The following is a 21,117-nucleotide window of genomic DNA, read 5'->3' as shown; positions in this document are numbered from 1 at the left end:
AGGTTTCCGATCCCTTGGTCTATTGCACTCCAGCCCTTATTATCTTTCTACACTGCAGGGAGGGGACATGAAGATAGAGCAAAGGACAGTGAAAGACTCATGAAGGAAATGTAATCAGATAATAAGAAGAGAGCTTTTGAGCTTTTTTTTTTTTTTAAGGAAGAAGGGAAATAGAGACAGTTGGAATGGAGGATACAATCACTTAAAGAGGAATCAACAAATGGGAAATGAGTATGGCAAAAAGATTTCCATACTGGGGGAAGAGCATCTATGTAAGAGAATAAGGAGCCAAGACTGGTAAAGTAGGAGACAGGCGAGGATTCCACAAAGGCCTTGAAACACAGAAGTTTGATTTAAAAGGGCAAATTCAATGAAAAAGCTGATTAAAATAAGTGATTACAATGTTTCAGTGTATGACTGTACAGTGGATTTTTGGGTAGAAACTATAGAGAGACATTGACTAAAGAATCTAAATTGACTTTAGTCCTTCCAGCTCTAAAACCGTACACCATCCAATAGCCTAGCTCTTTCTAAAAGGAAGCAAGCTTCTGCTCTGGGCTTGGGATACAAAATGTATATGCTCTTCTTTTTTTCCTACAGGATATGCTTTCCGTGATCAATCGGAAAGGACCACTCCTGGAAGGCATCTTCAGAAAATCAGCCTGTATAAAATCCTGCAGAATCCTAAAAGAGAAACTAAATTCTGGGGACAGAGTTAACTGTTACAGCAAATCTGTTCATGTGGTAGCATGTGTTTTAAAGGTGGGGAAAGTTCTAGCTTTACCACACATGGGTAACTGAAGCTGTGATGGTGTCTTTCATTATGATTGCCCAGGAACCAACATAGGCATAACTGATTAAGAACTTGTCAAACTGGAAAACACTTCATGAAATCAAATTTAAGGAAGCTACTGTAGGAGTTAAAAGCCCCATACATTAGAAATACTTTCTGTTTTCACCACAAACAGCCTACCTGAGGACTCCATGCAAAATACTAATACTAATATGATACTATTAATACTAAGAAATTTCAAAATATACACTCACACATACATAATATTTACCAAAGCAAACATCCTGCTTTGGATGACATCCTCACCACGATCCTAATGAAGGCAGTTTCCAAAAGAAAAATCATACGAAAAATTTGAGAATAGGTAGGGAATTTCACAATAGTAAGCAAATGTTTCCTTTATGAGGAATCCAAAAAGGCTCAGTGAGGTGACCAAATCATTCTTAACCATCATTGTCGCATTGTCTCCTGTTTCTTGATGCCTTTTACTTTATAAGTCATGGAGGAATGATTTTGCCATTTGTGTCTCCTTTCACCACATCCTAGGCATCCTTTAGTTAATATTTGTGATGTCTAGCCCACCATCCAAGGTTATAACGACATGTTAGCCAGCTCTTGCTACATGCCAGTTTTGATAAACCTAACTTTTGGAGTAGGTGCAACAGACAAAAGTAGATTGGAATTCTGAAAATTCAATAGATCAACTCAAGAACTATATTAATTTGGAAATTATGAAGCTACATCACAGATATCCCATTCTATTGCTAAAATGGGAATGGAGAAAGAAGTGAGAACTAGAATAGAGAATTTAATCCATCTACCTTGGCACTTGCTATCAGCTCTCAACAAAACTAAGTTAAGGCAGTAATGATGACACTCTTACAATCAAGGTCATATGTGGTCCTTCCTTGTCACATTTGGTCTTTTCTTGTCCCTCATTTCTGTTCAACTATATGAAAGATACCAATAGTCCCTGACCACTACTACACTGAGGTCCAGTAAAACACACCACTAAATATATATATAGGCATCAAGAGACAGGGGAAAGAATGATGATACATTAGGTACTCGAATAGCATGATAAGTGTTGCCCTCTTGAAGGTGCACACATGGAATTGATGTTTCTAGCAAGGTTTAATAGGGTCTTTTCTATTCCCGTGTTATAGGCACAGACTAGGAAGATGGTGACCACGTGTGCATAGAGTTCTTAGACATTCCTGAAGCTTTCCCTACTTAAAGTTGACTAATCTTTGTGGAGAATCAGACTCTGCAACCTTGGCCTGAATAGTATCATGCCAAACTATCTGGAGAATTGGCCTACACTAGAAATGAATACATCCTCAGGACCATCACGAGTTTGCCATTAGACTCTCTACTTTTGTATAGTTCAGGAAAGGAAGAATGATACAATTATGAGAGTAGCTTATGTAGTAGTTTGCAGAAAAGCACACAAAAGAGTAAGTGCTATATGATACAAGGGAGCTTTGTCCTCATTTACACTGAAGCCTAGGCTCTGCTTTGATGCTTTCATGTTTGTTGGAGAAAATCCACACACCTGCTTTTGCACGTACAAGTCAATGGAGAATCAGAGCAGAGTTCCATGTGGGTCACAGTTTGGGTATCTATGACGGAAGTAAGACTGAACTGAAGTTTGCAACTAAGTGTTTTCTCTGTAATATTTCCAATATATATTTTGTATATGTGAGTGTGTCTGTGTGTATTTTTCTTTTATCCACATAAGGATTTTCTTGAAAATATTGAAGGCAGTTTACTTTCATCGGACCTCTATGAAAAATGGCTTCGTGTTCTTGACGAAGTGACAGAGAAGAAAAAAATAAATGCAGCCCAGAGGTAATGATGCAATAATTACTCTACTCTGGTCATGGCTCAGAAATACAGCCAATATACTATTAGGAATATATTGGTTTACTTCTTGCCACTTTGACCACTAAAATAACATTCAATGCCACATAGTTTCAATTCTTGTCACCCATGGAGGGCAGTTTCAGAATACAGACATGCCTTATGGCTATTATTGTACTTCTCCTGACCTTATTAACATTGACTCATTAGTCATTGTATAACTTCTGAATATATGAAACTGGTAGACAAAAGTCAGTGGCCAAAGAGATGCCAGTGCATCAACAGCCAGTGGCATAACCTAAAGTTTGTCAAACATTTAAACGGAGTGGGTTAGCTCAGAAATTGAATTCGGTAAAACATTTTTGTATACGTTCATGCCTGGAACTCTGCTACAGCAGGCTGTATACTAGATCTAGAAAGATGTTCTCTGCTCTCCATCTCTATACTTCCAGCTGCTAAGTGCAGTGACTTGCCTTATTTAAAAGTGCATCTTTCTGACTTCAGGCTTCTAGCCCAGCTGCCAAAAGTGAACGTTGTTCTCTTGCGATACCTTTTCGGAGTGCTCTACAACATTGAGCAACAATCCTCATCCAATCAGATGACAGCTTATGAATTATCAGTGTGTATAGCCCCAAGCCTTCTTTGTCCACCTAATTCCTGCAGGTTGGAATTGGAAGAGAACTTCAAAAAAAAGGTAGGGAGAGCTCTCATATGTGTCCCCTCGGGTTTATAATCCAGGCTTTGAATCTGAAATGTGTAGTAGTAAATTGGATGGATCAGTTCTGAAAAGTGCACATCTTCCTAGGCTTTCTTGGAATGGCAGGTTTGTTATGCTTCTCTGGTGGAATATGGGAAGGGGTCTTAACGTGGGAAACGCAGAGCAGTTGAGTCACTTATTTCCCATCCAGGAGATTCAATACTAGACTGACTAAACAAAAGAGAGAGGAGTGATGTAATATGGTAGAAAAGACCTGGGCTCCAGAGTTTGACAAGCCAAGGTTCAAATCTCAGCCTGATCCTTGAGGGAGAGCTTGTAACCTTGTGCAAAGACATGGTTTCCTCATGACACAATGGTAACAACCCCCAGTTCCTGTGGTCGTTACTGGCACATCCTAGGTGGCTTGGGCACTAAGAGCACCCATGGCTCCAAACACATAGCTTTGCTCTGCAAGTTGTGGCTCATTTAGAAAAACACTTGACTACTCTTTTGCCTCCGCTACATCAGACAGAAACTAGTGAGATATTCCAAAACATCCTGATGAAGCCACACATACCTAATAAGATGACAGCTTCCCCAAGCTCATGCCAAGAGCCAGCATTATTCAAAGTAAGACATGAGAAGGGACTGCGGCTAGACAAACATGTTTTCTCCCCAGCCCTGTGAGTTTTTACTCAAAAACAAAACAAAAGAAAACTTCAAAAAAAATCCACAGGAATATCCACTTTCCAAAAAATATTTGTCCATATTTAAGAAATGGATATCATAGGATTTTGTCACTGCTTTATACATCTAAATCAGTTATTTTCCTAAGTTACAACCCAATATTTTCTGGAAGCAAAATTTTAGAAAATAAGTAAACTTTTAGAAAGTGGGTTACTTTGAAAACTATCCTAGTTTTAAAGATGTAACCTTTGGTATCACAATGTTAGGTATTAAATTAGGCCACAAAGTAGGAGTTTAGCCCTCTGTCTAGTAGTATTTTAAAATCTGTACTCAAAGTACAATGGAAAGCATCACTCTATGTTATTTATTAGAGAACTTGGGTTTCTATATATTTTTATCAACTCTGAATTTTTCATAGAAGTCTTTCACAGTTTTGGTTAGATCCAAGGTTTATAAACAAAATGTGACCTATAACTCTTCCATATGAAAAAGAGCACCCCACTGTGTTCTTTTTGCATTACAGGCTTCTCTCATACAGTTTTTGATCGAAAATTGCCTGAAGATATTTGGCGAAGACATCACTTCTCTCTTGGGAGAGAATTCAAAGAGTTGTCATAACAATGGGAAGGCTGCAGGTACTGTGGATAATTTAATAGGCTTTAGGGAGACACAGGCAGCAAGGTTGCCAGGGGTCATGGCAGATACTTAGCCCTGTTCTGGAGCCCAGAGCATGCCCAGGGCAATGATTCCCAGCTGCTCCTTCTTCTGAAGGCTGGCTAGCAGGTCAAGGGAGGTTTCACACTGTTGGAGACCCACGAAAGCATAGAAACTTCAAGACGTTTTGGCAGTATTAGGAGATAGCATGGTATGATACAGTGTTTGGGGATATTTTTAAACACAATTTTAAATGGATCCCGCATCTATATTATATTTTATATGTGGGTAAGCATATAATGCATAATTATTTATTTCTACTTATAATATATAAATGTGCTCTGGTTGAAACCATAGCACGGGGCTTTAATTCCTGCTCCATTCTCTTTTTGATCAATGGCTCTTGAGGCACCACAGGATTCCAGTGCTCTTTAAAATGAGTTGAAAATAACCAGCATCATTGAGAGAAAAGGACTGGACTTGATGTCAAACAACCTCTCCAGAGTACAAACTCCAGTGCCCCCATTTATCATCTACATGACCTTTGACCAATTACTCTAGCTCGGTATCACTTTATTCATGCCTAAAATGTGTATAAAAATAATGCCTAAATCTTAGAAGTGTTGTCAAGATTCAATAACATAAAGGATGTAAAAACGTTTCTAAAACACAATTAATAGAACTAGGAGAAGTTCCTCTGAGCCTAGTGCAAGTATTATTGGAGCCTAGCAAATCACAGCTCCCTGGCAACACCCCATTTTTTGTAAATTGGAGTTTAGATTCAGAACCTGGAGACACATATCATCAATCCCTCCATACTTTTGACATGTCTTCGTTTTACGACATATACCTCATTGTGTTGAGGGAAGCTTTTGGATAATCCGTGTCATCAGGAATTAAGATGAGTCTAGTACCATGTCTGAGAATATGCTGGTGCAAGACAAGTGTTTGTTTTTCATGTCGTCAGTGACAGAAAATCAAACTGTTGAATCCAAGCCAGTGAGAGTGATAGTGATTTCCAGAAGAGCACAACTGCAGAATGCTACCAAGTCCCCATGTGGTCCATCCACCTACATGTCTACAGTTTAGTAAGGCACTGAAGACTGGAATCTCCATAATGACCCTTGACACTTCTTTTTCTGTTTTTCCAATGAATGAGGAATGAACCCCTTCCAAGACCCAGCTATTTCCATTTAAAGTTTTTTCCTTGGTCCCATATATTCATATTGAGGAATCTTCCACAAATTATCTCCCCTTTTCACTGCCTACCATATCCTATGACCTACTTTTTGAATTGTATTGTACTGTGTTGTGTTGTATACTTTTATATGGATAATAAAAATCATTCCATTGCTCAGTAGGTTAGACAACCATTTCTTTGGTTACGATTCACATAACACTTCAGTGGAGACTCATCTGAGCAGTTCTGGTCTCAGACTGGATTTGAAACCAGAGGATTACTAATCTCAGCCTGATTTGCATACAAATCCTTCTGGCTTTTAAAATCATATCTGACAGCTGAACCCACTGATCACTCCAGTAGAAAACAAACGTCTACATGTTCAGTGTCTCCTGTTGCATTGCAAAGACAGTAACTGATGGCAGGAAATTCTGACCTTCAATCTGATCAAGTCCCAAGGTTGAACCATCAGTCTGAACGATAGGAGCAAGAACTCATCAATGCCATGAGGACCCTCTTAGCCACATTAGAACATGGAGAGTTTTACACAATAAATGACTCAGTTTCCCTCTTCTAGCCCCTACAATGAACATGCTGTATAATGGCAATGGTGAAAATAAGGCTAAGTGAATTAAAACACACTAATCTCCATTCTTCCTTAGATTCAGACCAGAAGACGATGAAAAGCACTGCTTTCAGAGAGTCGGCCCCTTGCCAGCACATTGGCCCATCCCAGAACAACCAGTGCACAGCTGTGCTGTCTGAAAAACCAGGACAGCTCTTTGGAGTTTCCCTTACGGATATCTTTGATAAGGACATCTTGCCCTTACCCATACTGGTAGGTCTCAGTTTGGTCTTTTTTTTTTTTTTTTTTTTACCTTCCTGAGGAGAAGGACCTCGGAGGGGCCAAGTGTTCTCATGCAAACCAACCCTCAAATGGATAAATCATTAGACAGTCCTTCGCTTTGGCTGAGAAGCTTTGCTAGTGTCATTTGATTTACCTACTGCAGAGTCATTTGGCCAATACAGCAGAACAACGTTTTGTCCCTTCCACTTGTTTCCACTGAGACCCATGTAGGCCTGTTCAGATCAGTCAAAATGGACTCTGTGTGCATGAATCATCTTCACATTCTGCTGTTGTCTTCCTGAACTCACAGTAGTCTCAGGTCTCCTTCAACGGAGTCTACTTAATCTAACAACTGAAAACATCTTACCTAAGCATAAAGACTCATCCTGAGGCATATAAGAATCTGCTAATTCTAAAAGAGGATGTTAAATGACAGCCACAGAGTTTGCCCTTGTTATCTCAAATCGGTGTACTGAATTGTCAGTGTGGAAATTTCCTGAGTACCCAGGACCTCTGCAACCCTGCACTAGATTTGGGAATGTTATCCTAGGTGTGAAGAAATTGACCACGTTAGTTCCATGCTTGCTACTACCCCAGTCCTTGCATCACATCCATTTTAGGGGGTAGCTAGAACTATCATCCTCCACACTTTACAAATGAATTTGAAAGCTTTCAGTACAGTTCACATTTGCCCCAGGTCACACAAATGATCAGAAGCATAATACGTTTCCAATCCCTTGGTCTATCAGACTCTAGCCCTTATTATCTTTCTACACTGCAGGGAGAGGACATGAAGATAGAGCAAAGGACAGTGAAAGACTCATGAAGGAAATGTAATCAGTTAATAAGAAGAGAGCATTTGAGCTTTTTTTTTTTTTAAGGAAGAAGGGAAATAGAGATAGTTGCAATGGAGGATACAATCACTTAAAGAAGAATCAACAAATGGGAAATGAGTATGGCAAAAGGATTTCCATACTTGGGGAAGTGCATCTATGTAAGGGAATAAGGAATCAAGACTGATTCCACAAGGAATCAGGCGAGGATTCCACAAGGCCTTGAAACACGGGAGTTCGATTTAAAAGGGTAAATTCAATGAGAAAAAAATCTGATTAAAATAAGTGATTACAATGTTTCAGCGTATGACTGTCAGGTGGATTTTGGGTAGAAACTATAGGGAGACATTGATTAAAGAATCTAAATTGACTTTAGTCCTTCCAGCTCTAACACCGTATACCATCACATCGCCTAGCTCTTTCAAAAAGGTAGCAAGCTTTTACTCTGGGCTTGGGATATGAAATGCCATATACTCTTCTTTTTTTCTCTCAGGATATGCTGTCCTTTATCAATGAGAAAGGACCACTCACGGAAGGCATATTCAGAAAACCAGGTAGTATAAAGGCATGCAGAATCCTAAGGAAGAAACTAAATTCTGGAGACAGAGTGAGGCATTACAGCAAATCTGTTCATGTGGTAGCATTTGTTTTAAAGGTGGGGAAAGTTCTAACTTTATCCGCACATGAGTAAGTCAAGCTGTGATTGGTGTCTTTCATTATGATTGCCCAAGGAGCGACATGGGCAGAACTGATTGAGAACTTCTCAATTCGGAAAACACTTCATGAATTCAAAATTTAAGGAATCTACTGTAGGAGTTAAAAGCCCAATACATTAGAAATACTTTCTGTTTTCACCACACACCACGCCCCTGAAGACTCCATGCAAAATACTAATACTAATATGATTACTAGTAATAATAAGAAATTTCAAAATATACACTGATACATACATAATGTTTACCAAAGCAAACATCCTGCTTTTGATGACTTCTTCACCACACTCCTAATGAAGGCAGTTTCCAAAAGAAAAATCATATTAAACATTTGAAGATAGGTATGGAAGTTCACAATAGTAAGCAAATGTTTATTTTATGAGGAATCTAAAAAAGGCTCAGTGAGGCAACCAATCATTCTTAACTATCATTGTCGCATTGTCTCCTGTTTCTTAGTGCCTTTTACTTTATAAGTCATGGAGGAAGGATTTCGCCATTTGTGTCTCCTTTCACCACATCCTAGGCATCCTTTAGTTAATGTCTGAGATGTCTATCCCACCATCCAAGGTTATAACGACATGGTAACCAGCTCTAGATACATGCCTGTTTTGATAAATCTAACTTTTGGAGTAGGTGCAAGAGACAAAAGTACTTTTGTATTCTGAAAATTCAGTAGAAGGACTCAAGAACTAGATTAATTTGGAAATTATACAGCTACATCACAGATATCCCATTCTATTGCTAAAATGGGAATGGAGAAAGAAGTGAGAACTAGAACAAAGAATTTAATCCATCTAGCTTGGCACTTGCTAACAGCTCTGAACAAAACTATGTGAAGGCAGTAATGATGACACTCTTAGAATCAAGGTCATATGTGGTCCTTCCTTGCCACATTTGGTCTTTCCTTATCCCCCATTACTGTTTAACTACACAAAAGATACCAATAGTCTCTGACCACTACTACACTGGGCTAGAGTAAAACACACAGCAAATATATATATAGGCTTCAAGACACAAGGAAAAGAATGATAATCCATTAGGTACTTGAATACCATGGTAAGTGTTGCCCTCTTGAAGGTGCACACATGGAATTGATGTTTCTAGCAAGACTTAGTAGGGTCTTTTCTATTCCCGTGTTATAGGCACAGGCTAGGAAGATGGTGACCACGTGTGCATAGAGTTCTTAGACATTTCTGAAGCTTTCCCTACCTAAAGTTGACTAATCTTTGTGGAGGAACAGAATCTGCAACCTTGGCCTGAATAGTATCATGTCAAACTATCTGGAGAATTGACCTACACTAGAAATGGATACATCCTACACTAGAAATGAATACATCATGAGTTTGCCATTAGATTCTCTACTTTTGTATAGTTCAGGAAAGGAAGAATGATGCAATTATGAGAGTAGCTTTTGTAGTAGTTTGCAGAAAAGCACACAAAAGAGCAAGTGCCCTATGATAGAAGGGAGCTTTGTCTTCCTTTCCACTGAAGGCTATGCTCTGCTTTGATGCTTTCATTTTTGTCAGAGAAAAGCCACACACCTGCTTTTGCACGTGCAAGTCAATGGAGAGTCAGAGCTGAGCCCCATGTGGGTCACAGTTTGGGTATCTATGAAGGAAGTAGGAATCAACTGAAGTTTTCACCTAAGTGTTTTCTCTGTGATATTTCCAATATATATTTTGTATTAAATATACATATGTGTGTGTGTGTGTGTTTCTGTGTATATTTGTGTGTGTGTGTGTGTTTTTTTATCCACATAAGGATTTTCTTGAAAATATCGAAGGAAGTTTACTTTCATCGGACCTCTACGAAAAATGGCTTTGTGTTCTTGACGAAGTCACTGAGAAGGAAAAAATAAATGCAGCCCGGAGGTAATGATGCAATAATTACTCTACTCTGGTCATGGCTCAGAAATACAGCCAATATACTATTAGGAAAATATTGGCTTCCTTCTTGCCACTTTGACCACTAAAATAACATTCAATGCCAAATGGTTTCTTTTTTTAATAATATATTTAATTGTTATTTATTTGTGTTCAATTTGCCAACATACAGAATAACACCCAGTGCTCATCCCATCAAGTGCCCCCCTCAGTGCCCGTCACCCATTCACCCCTACCCCCCACCCTCCTCCCCTTCCATCACCCCTAGTTCATTTCCCAGAGTTAAGAGTCTTTATGTTCTATCTCCCTTTCTGATATTTCCCACACATTTCTTCTACCTTCCCTTATATTCCCTTTCACTATTATTTATATTCCCCAAATCAATGAGAACATACAATGCCAAATGGTTTCAATTCTTCTCACCCATGGAGGCCAGTTTCAGAATACAGGCATGCCTTATGGCTATTATTGTACTTCTCCTGACCTTATTAAGTAGACTCCTTAGCCATTGTACAACTTCTCTTATATATGAAACTGGTAGACAAAAGTCAGTGGCCTAAGAGAGATGCCAGAGCATCAACAGCCTGTGGTATAACCTTCAGTTTGTCAAACATTTAACCAGAGAGAGTTAGCTCAGAAATTGAATTCGGTAAAACATATTTCTATACGTTAATGCCTGGAACTCTGCTACAGCAGGTTGTATACTGGATCTAGAGAGATGTTCTCTGCTCTCCGTCTCTATACTTCAAGCTGCTAAGTGCAATGACTTGCCTTATTCAAAAGTGCATCTTTCTGATTTAGGCTTCTAACACAGCTGCCAAAAGCGAATGTTGTCCTCTTGCGATACCTTTTCGGCGTGCTCTACAACATTGAGCAACAATCCTCATCCAATCAGATGACAGCTTATGATTTATCAATGTGTATAGCTCCAAGTCTGCTTTGTCCACCCGTTTCCTGCAGCTTGGAATTGGAAGACAACTTGATTAAGAAGGTAGAGAGATCTCTCATATGTGTCCCCTGTGGTTTAGAATCCATGCTTTGAGTCTGAAATATGTAGTAGTAAATTCGAAGGAACAGTTCTGAAAAGTGCACATCTTCATTGCCTTCCTTGGAATGGCAGACTTCTTTATCCTACTCTGGTGGAATATGGGAAGGGGTGTTGTTAAATTGCGAAATGCAGAGCAGTTGAGTTGCTTCTTTCCCATCCAAGAGATTCAATACTAGACTGACTAAACAAAAGAGAGAGAAGAGTGGCATAATATGATAGAAAAGACCTGGGCTCCGGAGTTTGACAAGCCAAGGTTCAACTCTCAGCCTGATCCTTGAGGAGAGAGATTGGAACTTTGGGCAAAGCCATGGCTTCCTCATGACACCATGGTAACAAACCCCAGCTCCTGTGGTTCTTACTGGCACATCCTAGGTGACTTGGGCACTATGAGTGCCCATGGCTCCAAACACATTGGCCTTGCTCTGCAAGTTGTGGCTCTTTTAGAAAAATACTTGGCTACAGTTTTGCCTCTGCTACATCCGACAGAAACTAGTGAGATATTACAAAACATCCTAATGAAGCCACACATACCTAATAAGATGACAGCTTTTCCCCAAGCTCATGCTGAGAGCTAGCATTCGGCAAAGCAAGACATGAGTAGGGACTGTGGTTAGACAGACAGACATGTTTTCTCTCCAGACCTGTGATTTTTACTCAAAAACCAAGCAAAAGAAAACATCAAAAAAGAAAAATCCACAGGAATATCCACTTTCCAAAAAACATTCTTCCCTATTTTAGAAATGGATTTCATAGGATTTCATGTATGTTTTACACATTTTAATGAGATATTATCCTAAGTTACAACCCAATATTTTCTAGAAGCAAAATTTTACACAATAAGTAAAGTTTAAGAAGGCAGGTTACTTTGAAAGCTGTCCTAGTTTTAACGATGAAACCATTGGTATCACAATGTTAGGTATTAAACTAGGCCACAAAGTAGGAGTTTAGTCCACTGACTACTAGTATTTTAAAATCTGTACCCAAAGTACAATGGAAAGTATCACTCTAAGTTATCTTATTAGAGAACTTGGGTTTCTATATATTTTTATCAACTCTGAATTTTTCATAGAAGTCTTTCACAGTTTTGGTTAGATCCAAGGTTTATAAACAAAATGTGACCTATAACTCTTCCATATGAAAAAGAGCACCCCACTGTGTTCTTTTTGCATTACAGGCTTCTCTCATACAGTTTTTGATTGAAAATTGTCTGAAGATATTTGGCGAAGACATCACTTCTCTCTTGGGAGAGAATTCAAAGAATTGTCATTACAATGAGAAGGCTGCAGGTACTGTGGATAATTTAATAGGCTTTAGGGAGACACAGGCAGCAAGGTTGCCAGGGGTCATGGCAGATACTTAGCCCTGTTCTGGAGCCCAGAGCATGCCCAGTGCCATGATTCCCAGCTTGGCTCATCTGTTGACTCTTAAAGCAATCGGTTATTTAAGCAATGTTAAGGTATCTTCAAAGGGAAACATTCACTGCTGAGCAGTAGAAATTTGAACTCTGCTTTTCACTGCTGATCTCCTTTTCTTTGGAAAGTTCTTCCTTCAATAGGGAATGTTGAGTAGTTGAAAATCATCTCTGGAAACTGGTGGTCTATAAATGCATTCCTAACCTCTTATTGTTTTGCATTTTCTATGTTTTCTTTCAAGCCTTGTACTTGTGTGTAGGTGTATATATACATGTATGTTTGAGTGTGTGTGTGAGGAAGTGTGTTTCCACACTTCATTGTGGCTTAGGCTCTTTGCAGTAAATGTTAAACCTATTTAACCAAAAACATCATCTATGGGTGGGTTGGTGGGGTATGACAAGAGAACACAGCCACCACATAGCCAGCATGTGATGACTACTTCCCAAGGACCCTGACTGCAGAAAGTCGTCCTTGAAGATGGCCCAGAGCAGAGGAACCAGAGAAGTAGGGGTCAGGCAGATTGTGTCCTGAGAGGCAATTCCTTTGGTTGGTAGAAACTTGAGCACTCAGAAAGCCAAGGAGAGAATCTGAGGCTGAGGGGAGCCTGGCTGTGAAAGCACAGGATTACCAAACTCAGCTTGATTTGCATACCAAAAACTTATAGCTTTTAAAATCAGAAAAAAATAAAAAATAAAAAAATAAAATCAGGTCTGATACCTGAACCCACTGATCACACCAGTAGAAAGCAAACATCTACAGTTTCAGTGCCTCCACATCAGTGTAATGGCAGTAACTGATGGCCAAGGAAATAATCACCTTGAGTCTGATCAAGTCCCAGGTTTACCCATCAGTCTGAATGTTATTGGCAAGAACTCACCAATGCCATGAGGATGCTGTTAGCCAATATCAGAACGTGGAGAGCTCTGCACAAGAAATGACTCAGTTTCCCTCTTCTAGCCTATACAATGAACATGCTGTATAATGGCAATGGTGAAAATATGTCTAAGTGAATTAAAAAAACACTAATCTCCCTTCTTCCTTAGATTCAGACCAGAACACCAAGGAAAGCCGTGCTTTTACGAACTTGGCATTTTGCCACTGTGCTGGCACTTGCCAGAACAACCAGTGCAGAGCTGCACTGTCTGAAAAACCAGGACTGCTCTTTGGAGTTTCCCTCACGGATATCTTTCATAAGGACAACTTCCCCTTCCCAATACTGGTAGGTCTCAGTATGGTCTTTTATTGCCTTCCTGAGGAGAGAGACCTCGGAGAGGCCAAGTGTCCTCATGCAAACCTACCCACAAATGGAGAAATCATTAGACAGCACCTGGCTTTGGCTGAGAACCTTTGCTAGTGTCATTTGATTTACCTCCTACAGAGTCATGAGGCCAATACACAGAACGACGTTTTGTCCATTCCACTTCTTTCCACAGAGACCCATGTAGGCCTGTTCAGATCAGTCAAAATGGACTCTGTGTGCATGAATCATCTTCACATTCTGCTCTTGTCTTCCTGAACTCACCTTAGTCTCAGGTCTCCTTCAATGGAGTCTATTTAATCTAACAACTGAAAACATCTTACCTAAGCATAAAGACTCACCCTGAGGCATATATGAATCTGCTAATTCTAAAAGAGCATGTTAAATGACAGCCACAGAGTTTGGCCTGTGTTATCTGAAATCGGTATACTGAATTGTCGGTATGGAAACTGCGGAGTATCCAGGACCTCTGCAACCCTGCACTAGATTTGGGAATGTTATCCTAGGTGTGAAGAAATTAACCATGTTAGTTCCATGCTTGCTACTACCCCAGTCCTTGCATCACAGCAATTTTAGGGGGTAGCTATAACTGTCATCCTCCACACATTATAAATGGATTAGAAAGTTTTCAGTACAGTTCGCATGTGCCCCAGGTCACACAATAGATCAGAAGCAGAGTAGGTTTCTGAACCCTTGGTCCATCTGACTCCAGCCCTTATTATCTTTCTACACTGCAGGGAGAGGGCATGAAGATAGAGCAAAGGACGGTTGAAAGACTCATGAAGGGAATGTAATCAGAGAATAAGAGAGCATTTGAGCTTTTCTTTTAAAGAGGAAGGGAAATAGAGATAGTAGGATTGGAGGATACAATCACTTAAAGATGAATCAACTAATGGGAAATGAGTATAGAAAAGATTTCCAGATATGGGGAAGTGCGTCTATGGAAGGGAATAAAGAAAAAAGACTGATAAAGTAGGAGACCAGTGAGGATTCCACAAGACCTTGAATCACGGAAGCTTGATTTAAAAGTAAATTCAATGAAAAAATCTGATTTAAATAAGTGATTAAAAAGTTTCAGTGTATGACTGCAACGTGGATTTTGGGTAGAAACTATAGAGACACATTGACTAAAGAATCTAAATTGACTTTACTTCTGCAGCTCTAAAACTGTATACCATCCAATAGCCTAGCTCTTTCAAAAAGGAAGCAAGCTTTTGCTCTGGGGTTGAGATATGAAATGCCATATACTCTTCTTTTTTTCCTACATTATATCCTTTCCTTTATCAATCAAAAAGGACCACTCATGGAAGGCATCTTCAGATAATCAGCCAGTATAAAATCATGCAGAATCCTAAAAGAGAAACTAAATTCTAGGCACAGAGTGAACTTGAACAGTGAATCTGATCTTCTGGTAGCATGTGTTTTAAAGGTGGGGAAAGTTCTAGCTTTATCCACATATGAGTTACTCAAGCTGTGATGGTGTCTTTCATTATGATTGCCCAAGAACCAACATAGGCATAACTGATTAAGAACTGGTCAGATGGAAAACACTTCATGAAATAAAAATTTAAGGAAGATACTGTAGAAGGAAAAAGCCCCTTTCATTAGAGATACTTTCTGTTTTCACCACACACCTCCCACCGGGTGACTCCATGCAAAATACTAGTACTAATGTGACTACTATAATAATAAGAAATTTCAAAATATACATTGACACATAACGTTTACCAAAGAAAACATCCTGTTCCTGATGATTACCTCACCACACTCCTAATGAAGGCAGTTTCCAAAAGAAAAATCACATGAAAAATTTGAGAATAGATCTAGAAGTTCACAATAGTAAGCAAAAGTTTACTTTATGAGGAATACAAAAAGGCTCAGTGAGGCGACCAAATCATTCTTAGCCATCATTGTCTCCTGTTTCTTAGTGCCTTTTACTTTATAAGTCATGGAGGAAGGATTTCGCCATTTGTGTCTCCTTTCACCAGATCTTAGGTATCCTTTTGTTAATATTTGTGATGTCTAGGCCACCATCCAAGGTTATAATGACACGGTAACCAGCTCTAGCTACATGCCTCTTTTGATAAATCTAACTTTTGGAGTAGGTGCAGGAGACAAAAGTACTTTGGTATTCTGAAAATTCAGTAGAATGCCTCAAGAACTAGATTAATTTGGAAATTATACAGCTACATCACAGATATCCCATTCTATTGCTAAAATGGTAATGGAAAAAGAAGTGAGAACTAGAACAAAGAATTTAATCCATCTAGCTTGGCACTTGCTAACAGCTCTGAACAAAACTACGTGAAGGCAGTAATGATGGCACTCTTAGAACCAAGGTCATATGTGGTCCTTCCTTGTCACAAGTGGTCTTTCCTTGTCCCCCATTACTGTCCAACTATATGATAAATAGCAAAAGTCCCTGACCACTACTACACCGGGCTACAGTAAAACACACCAGTAAATATAGGCATCAAGACACAGGAGAAAGAATGATGATACATTAGGTACTCGAATAGCATGATAAGTGTTGCCCTCTTGAAGGTGCACACCTGCAATTGATGTTTCTAGCAAGGTTTAGTAGGGTCTTTTCTATTTCCGTGTTATAGGCACAGCCTAGGAGGATGGTGACCACGTGTGCATAGAGTTCTTAGACATTTCTGAAGCTTTCCCTACTTAAAGTTGACTAATCTTTGTGGAGGAACAGACTCTGCAACCTTGGCCTGAATAGTATGATGTCAAACTATCTGGAGAATTGGTCTACACTAGAAATGAATACATCCACAGGAACATCATGAGTTTGCCATTAGACCATCTACTTTTGTATAGTTAAGGAAAGGAAGAATGAAGCAATTATGAGAGTAGCTTTTGTAGTAGTTTGCAAAAAAGCACACAAGAGAGTAAGTGCCATATGATAGAAGGGAGCTTTGTCTTCCTTTCCACTGAAGCGTAGGCTCTGCTTTGATGCTTTCGTTTTTGTTGGAGAAAATCCACAACCTGCTTTTGCACGTGCAAGTCAATGGAGAGTATGAGGTGAACTCCGTGTGGGTCACAGTTCGGGTATCTAGGAAGAAATTAGGGACTGAACTGAAGTTTTGAACTAAGTGTTTTCTCTGTGATATTTCCAATATATATTTTGTATCATATATACCTATATATTTGTGTGTGTGTGTGTGTGTCTGCGTCTGTGTGAGTGTGTCTGTTTGCATGTATTGATTTATTTTTCTATCCACATAAGGATTTTCTTGAAAATATTGAAGGAAGTTTACTTTCATCGGAACTCTACGAAAAATGGCTTGGTGTTCTTGACGAAATGACCGAGGAGGAGAAAATAAATGCAGCCCAGAGGTAATGATGCAATAAGTACTGTACTCTGGTCATGGCTCAGAAATACAGCCAATATACTATTAGGAAAATATTGGCTTCCTTCTGGCCTCTTTGACCACTAAAACAATATTCAATGCCAAATAGTTTCAATTCTTCACACACATGGAGGCCAGTTTCAGAATACAGGCATGCCTTATGGCTATTATTGCTCTTCTCCAGACCTTATTAACGTGGTGGACTCCTTAGCCATTATACAACTTCTGTATATATGAAACTGGTAAACAAAAGTCAGTGGCCTAAAAGAGATGCCAGAGCATCAACAGTCTGTGGTATAACCTTCAGTTTGTCAATGATTTAAACAGAGTGGGTTATCTCAGAAATTGAATTCGGTAAAACATTTTTGTATACGTTCATGCCTGGAACTCTGCTACAGCAGGCTGTGTACTAGATCTAGAAAGATGTTCTGTGCTCTCCATCTCTATACTTCCAGCTGCTAAGTGCAATGACTTGCCTTATTCAAAAGTACATCTTTCTGACTTTAGGCTTCTAGCTCAGCTGCCAAATGTGAATGTGGTTGTCTTGCGATACCTTTTCGGAGTGCTACGCAACATTGAGCAAGAATCCTCACCCAACCAGATATCAGCTTATGATTTATCAGTGTGTATAGCCCCAAGCATTCTTTGTCCACCTAATTGTGGCAGCTTGGAATTGGAAGAGAACTTCATAAAAAAGGTAGGGAGAGCTCTCATATGTGTCCCCTGAGGTTTAGAATCCATGCTTTGAACCTGAAATGTGTAGTAGTCAATTGGATGGATCAGTTCTGAGAAGTGCACATCTTCATAGGCTTCCTTGGAATTGCAGAGTTTGTTATCCTTCTCTGGTGGAATCTGGGAAGGGGTGTTGTTAAAGTGGGAAACGCAGGGCAGTTGAGTTGCTTCTTTCCCATCCAGGAGATTCAATACTAGACTGACTAAACAAAAGAGAGAGAAGAATGATGTAATATGGTAGAAAAGACCTGGGCTCCAGAATTTGACAAGCCAAGGTCAGATGTCAGCCTTATCCTTGAGGCGGGAGCTTGTAACCTTGGGCAAAGCCATGGTTTCTTCATGACACAATGATAACAACCCCCAGCTTCCGTGGTCCTTACTGGCACATCCTAGGTGCCTCAGGCTCTATGAGCACCCATGGCTCCAAACACATTGACTTTGCTCTGCAAGTTGTGGCTCATTTAGAAAAATACTTGGCTACTGTTTTGCCTCCGCTACATCAGACAGAAACTAGAGAGATATTCCAGAACATCCTAAATAAACCACACATGCCTAATAAGATGACAGCTTTTCCCCAAGCTCATGCCACGAGCCAGCTTTAGGCAAAGCGAGACATGAGAAGGGAATTCAGTTAGAGAGACAGACATGTTTTCTCCCCAGCCCTGTGAGGTTTTACTCAAAAACAAAACAAAAGAAAACATAGAAAAAAAAATCCACAGGAATATGCACTTTCCAAAAAATATTCTGCCCTATTTAAGAAATGGATTTCATAGGAATTTGTCTCTGCTTTATACATTTTAATCATATATTATACTAAGTTACATCCCAATATTTTCTGGAAGCAAATATTTACAAAATAAGTAAACTTTCAGAAGGTAGATTACTTTGAAAGCTATCCTAGTTTTAAGGTGTAACCTTTGGTATCACAATATTAGCTATTAAATTATGCCACAAATTAGGACTTTAGCCCACTGACTAGTAGTATTTTAAAATCTGTATTCAAAGTACAATGGATAGTATCACTCTATGTTATTTTATTAGAGAAATTGGGTTTCTATATATTTTTATCAACTCTGAATTTTTCATAGAAGTCTTTCACAGTTTTGGTTAGATCCAAGGTTTATAAACAAAATGTGACTTATAACTCTTCCATATGAAAAAGAGCACCCCATTGTGTTCTTTTTGCATTACAGGCTTCTCTTATACAATTTTTGTATGAAAATTGCCTGAAGATATTTGGCGAAGACATCAGTTCTCTCATGGGAGATAATTCAAAGAGTTGTCATTACAATTGGAAGGCTGCAGGTACTGTGGATAATTTAATAGGCTTTAGGGAGACACAGACAGCAAGGTTGCCAGGGGTGATGGCAGATACTTAGCCCTGTTCTGGAGCCCAGAGCATCCCCAGGGTAATGATTCCCAGCTGCTCCTTCTTCTAAAGGCTGGCTAGCAGGTCAAGGGAGGTTTCACACTGTTGGAGACCCACGAAAGCTTAGAAACTTCAAGACGTTTTTGGCAGTATTAGGAGATAGCATGGTATGATACAGTGTTTGGGGATTTTTTTAAACACAATTTTAAATGGATCCCACATCTATATTGTATTATATATGTAGGTAAGCATATAATGCATAATTATTTATTTCTACTAATAATATATAAATGTGCTCTGGTTGAAACCATAGCATGGGACTTTTATTCCTGCTCCATCCTCTTTATGATCAGTGGCTCTTGAGGCACCACAGGATTCCAGTGCTCTTTAAAATAAGTTGAAAAGAACCAGCATCATTGAGAGAAAAGGACTTGACTTGATGTCACACAACCTCTCCATAGTACAAACTCCAGTGCCCCCATTTATCAGCTATAGGACCTTTGGCCAATTACTCTAGCTCTGTATCACTTTATTCATGCCTAAAATGTGGATAAAAATAATGTCTAAATCTTAGAAATCTTGTCAAGATTGAATAACATAAAGGGTGTAAAACACATTTCTAAAACGTAATTCATAGAACTAGGAGAAGTTCCCCTGAGACTAGTGCGAGTAGTATTGGCGCCTAGCAAATCACAGCTCACTGGTAACACCCCATTTTTTGTAAAATGGAGTTTAGATTCAGAACCTGGAGACACATATCATCAATCCCTCCATACTTTTGACATGTCTTCGTTTTACGACATAAACCTCATTGTGTTTAGGGAAGCTTTTGGATAATCCGTGTCATCAGGAGTTAAGATGAGTCTAGTACCATGTCTGATAATATGCTGGTGCAAGACAAGTGTTTGTTTTTCATGTCGTCAGTGACAGAATATCAAACTGTTGAATCCAAGCCAGTGAGAGTGATAGTGATTTCCAGAAGAGCACAACTGCAGAATGCTACCAAGTCCCCATGTGGTCCATCCACCTACATGTCTACAGTTTAGTAAGGCACTGAAGACTGGACTCCATAATGACCCTTGACACTTCCTCTTTATCTGTTTTTCCAATGAATGAGAAATGAACCCCTTCCAAGACCCAGCTATTTCCATTTAAAGTTTTTTCCTTGGTCCCATATATTGATATTGGAGAAATCTTCCCACAATTTATCTCCTCTATCTTCAATGCCTACCATATCCTATGACCTACTTTTTGAATTGTAGTGTACTGTGTTGTGTTGTATACTTTTATATGGATAATAAAAATAATTCCATAACTCAGTAGGTTAGACAACCATTTCTTTGTTTATGATTCACATAACACTTCAGTGGAAGTTCATTTGATCAGTTCTGGTTTCAGCTGAGGTCACCTGTGCACTTGCAGGTAGCCTGCAGCTCCTATCGAGCTAACCTAGGTGTCTGTGTATTGGCGCTGGCTCTCAATTGGTCCCCATGTCTTCCATAAGGTAGCTTCTCCTCCTTTCATATGGTGGAGGAAGAGTTCCCAGAGGCAAGAGAGACTTTTCAAGAGTTAATGTGGGAGAGGACTGTGCAAAGGACCACGCCAAAGGATGTGGTTTTCTAGAGAAGGAGGCATTATTTCTTGAGACCACACATCATAAAATTCACATCAGCACCACTACAACACATATCCTTTCCTTCACTGGGATTTCATCCTCAGTTCTGTACACCAGCATTTCCAAAAGGGTATTCCAAGTAGGGTAGTAAGAATCTTTGAAATACTTTTT

General features: G+C 39.3%; 1 protein-coding gene across 1 annotated transcript in view; it reads left to right on the top strand.

Annotated features, from left to right (window-relative positions):
- Positions 1-3,389, top strand: part of LOC140598736 (rho GTPase-activating protein 20-like) — a 42,041-nt gene extending 38,652 nt beyond the window's left edge. The window contains exons 13-15 of the mRNA XM_072757265.1: positions 601-762; positions 2,535-2,644; positions 3,161-3,389. Coding sequence (XP_072613366.1) covers positions 601-762; positions 2,535-2,644; positions 3,161-3,389 — 501 coding nt within the window. The remainder of the gene's footprint in view (positions 1-600; positions 763-2,534; positions 2,645-3,160) is intronic.
- Positions 3,390-21,117: the final 17,728 nt, after the last annotated feature.

Source organism: Vulpes vulpes, chromosome 4 (genome assembly GCF_048418805.1).
Source record: "Vulpes vulpes isolate BD-2025 chromosome 4, VulVul3, whole genome shotgun sequence".
Lineage (NCBI taxonomy): Eukaryota > Metazoa > Chordata > Mammalia > Carnivora > Canidae > Vulpes > Vulpes vulpes.
The sequence above is the reverse complement of the archived record's forward strand: the minus strand, read 5'-3'. Positions and strand labels throughout refer to the sequence as shown.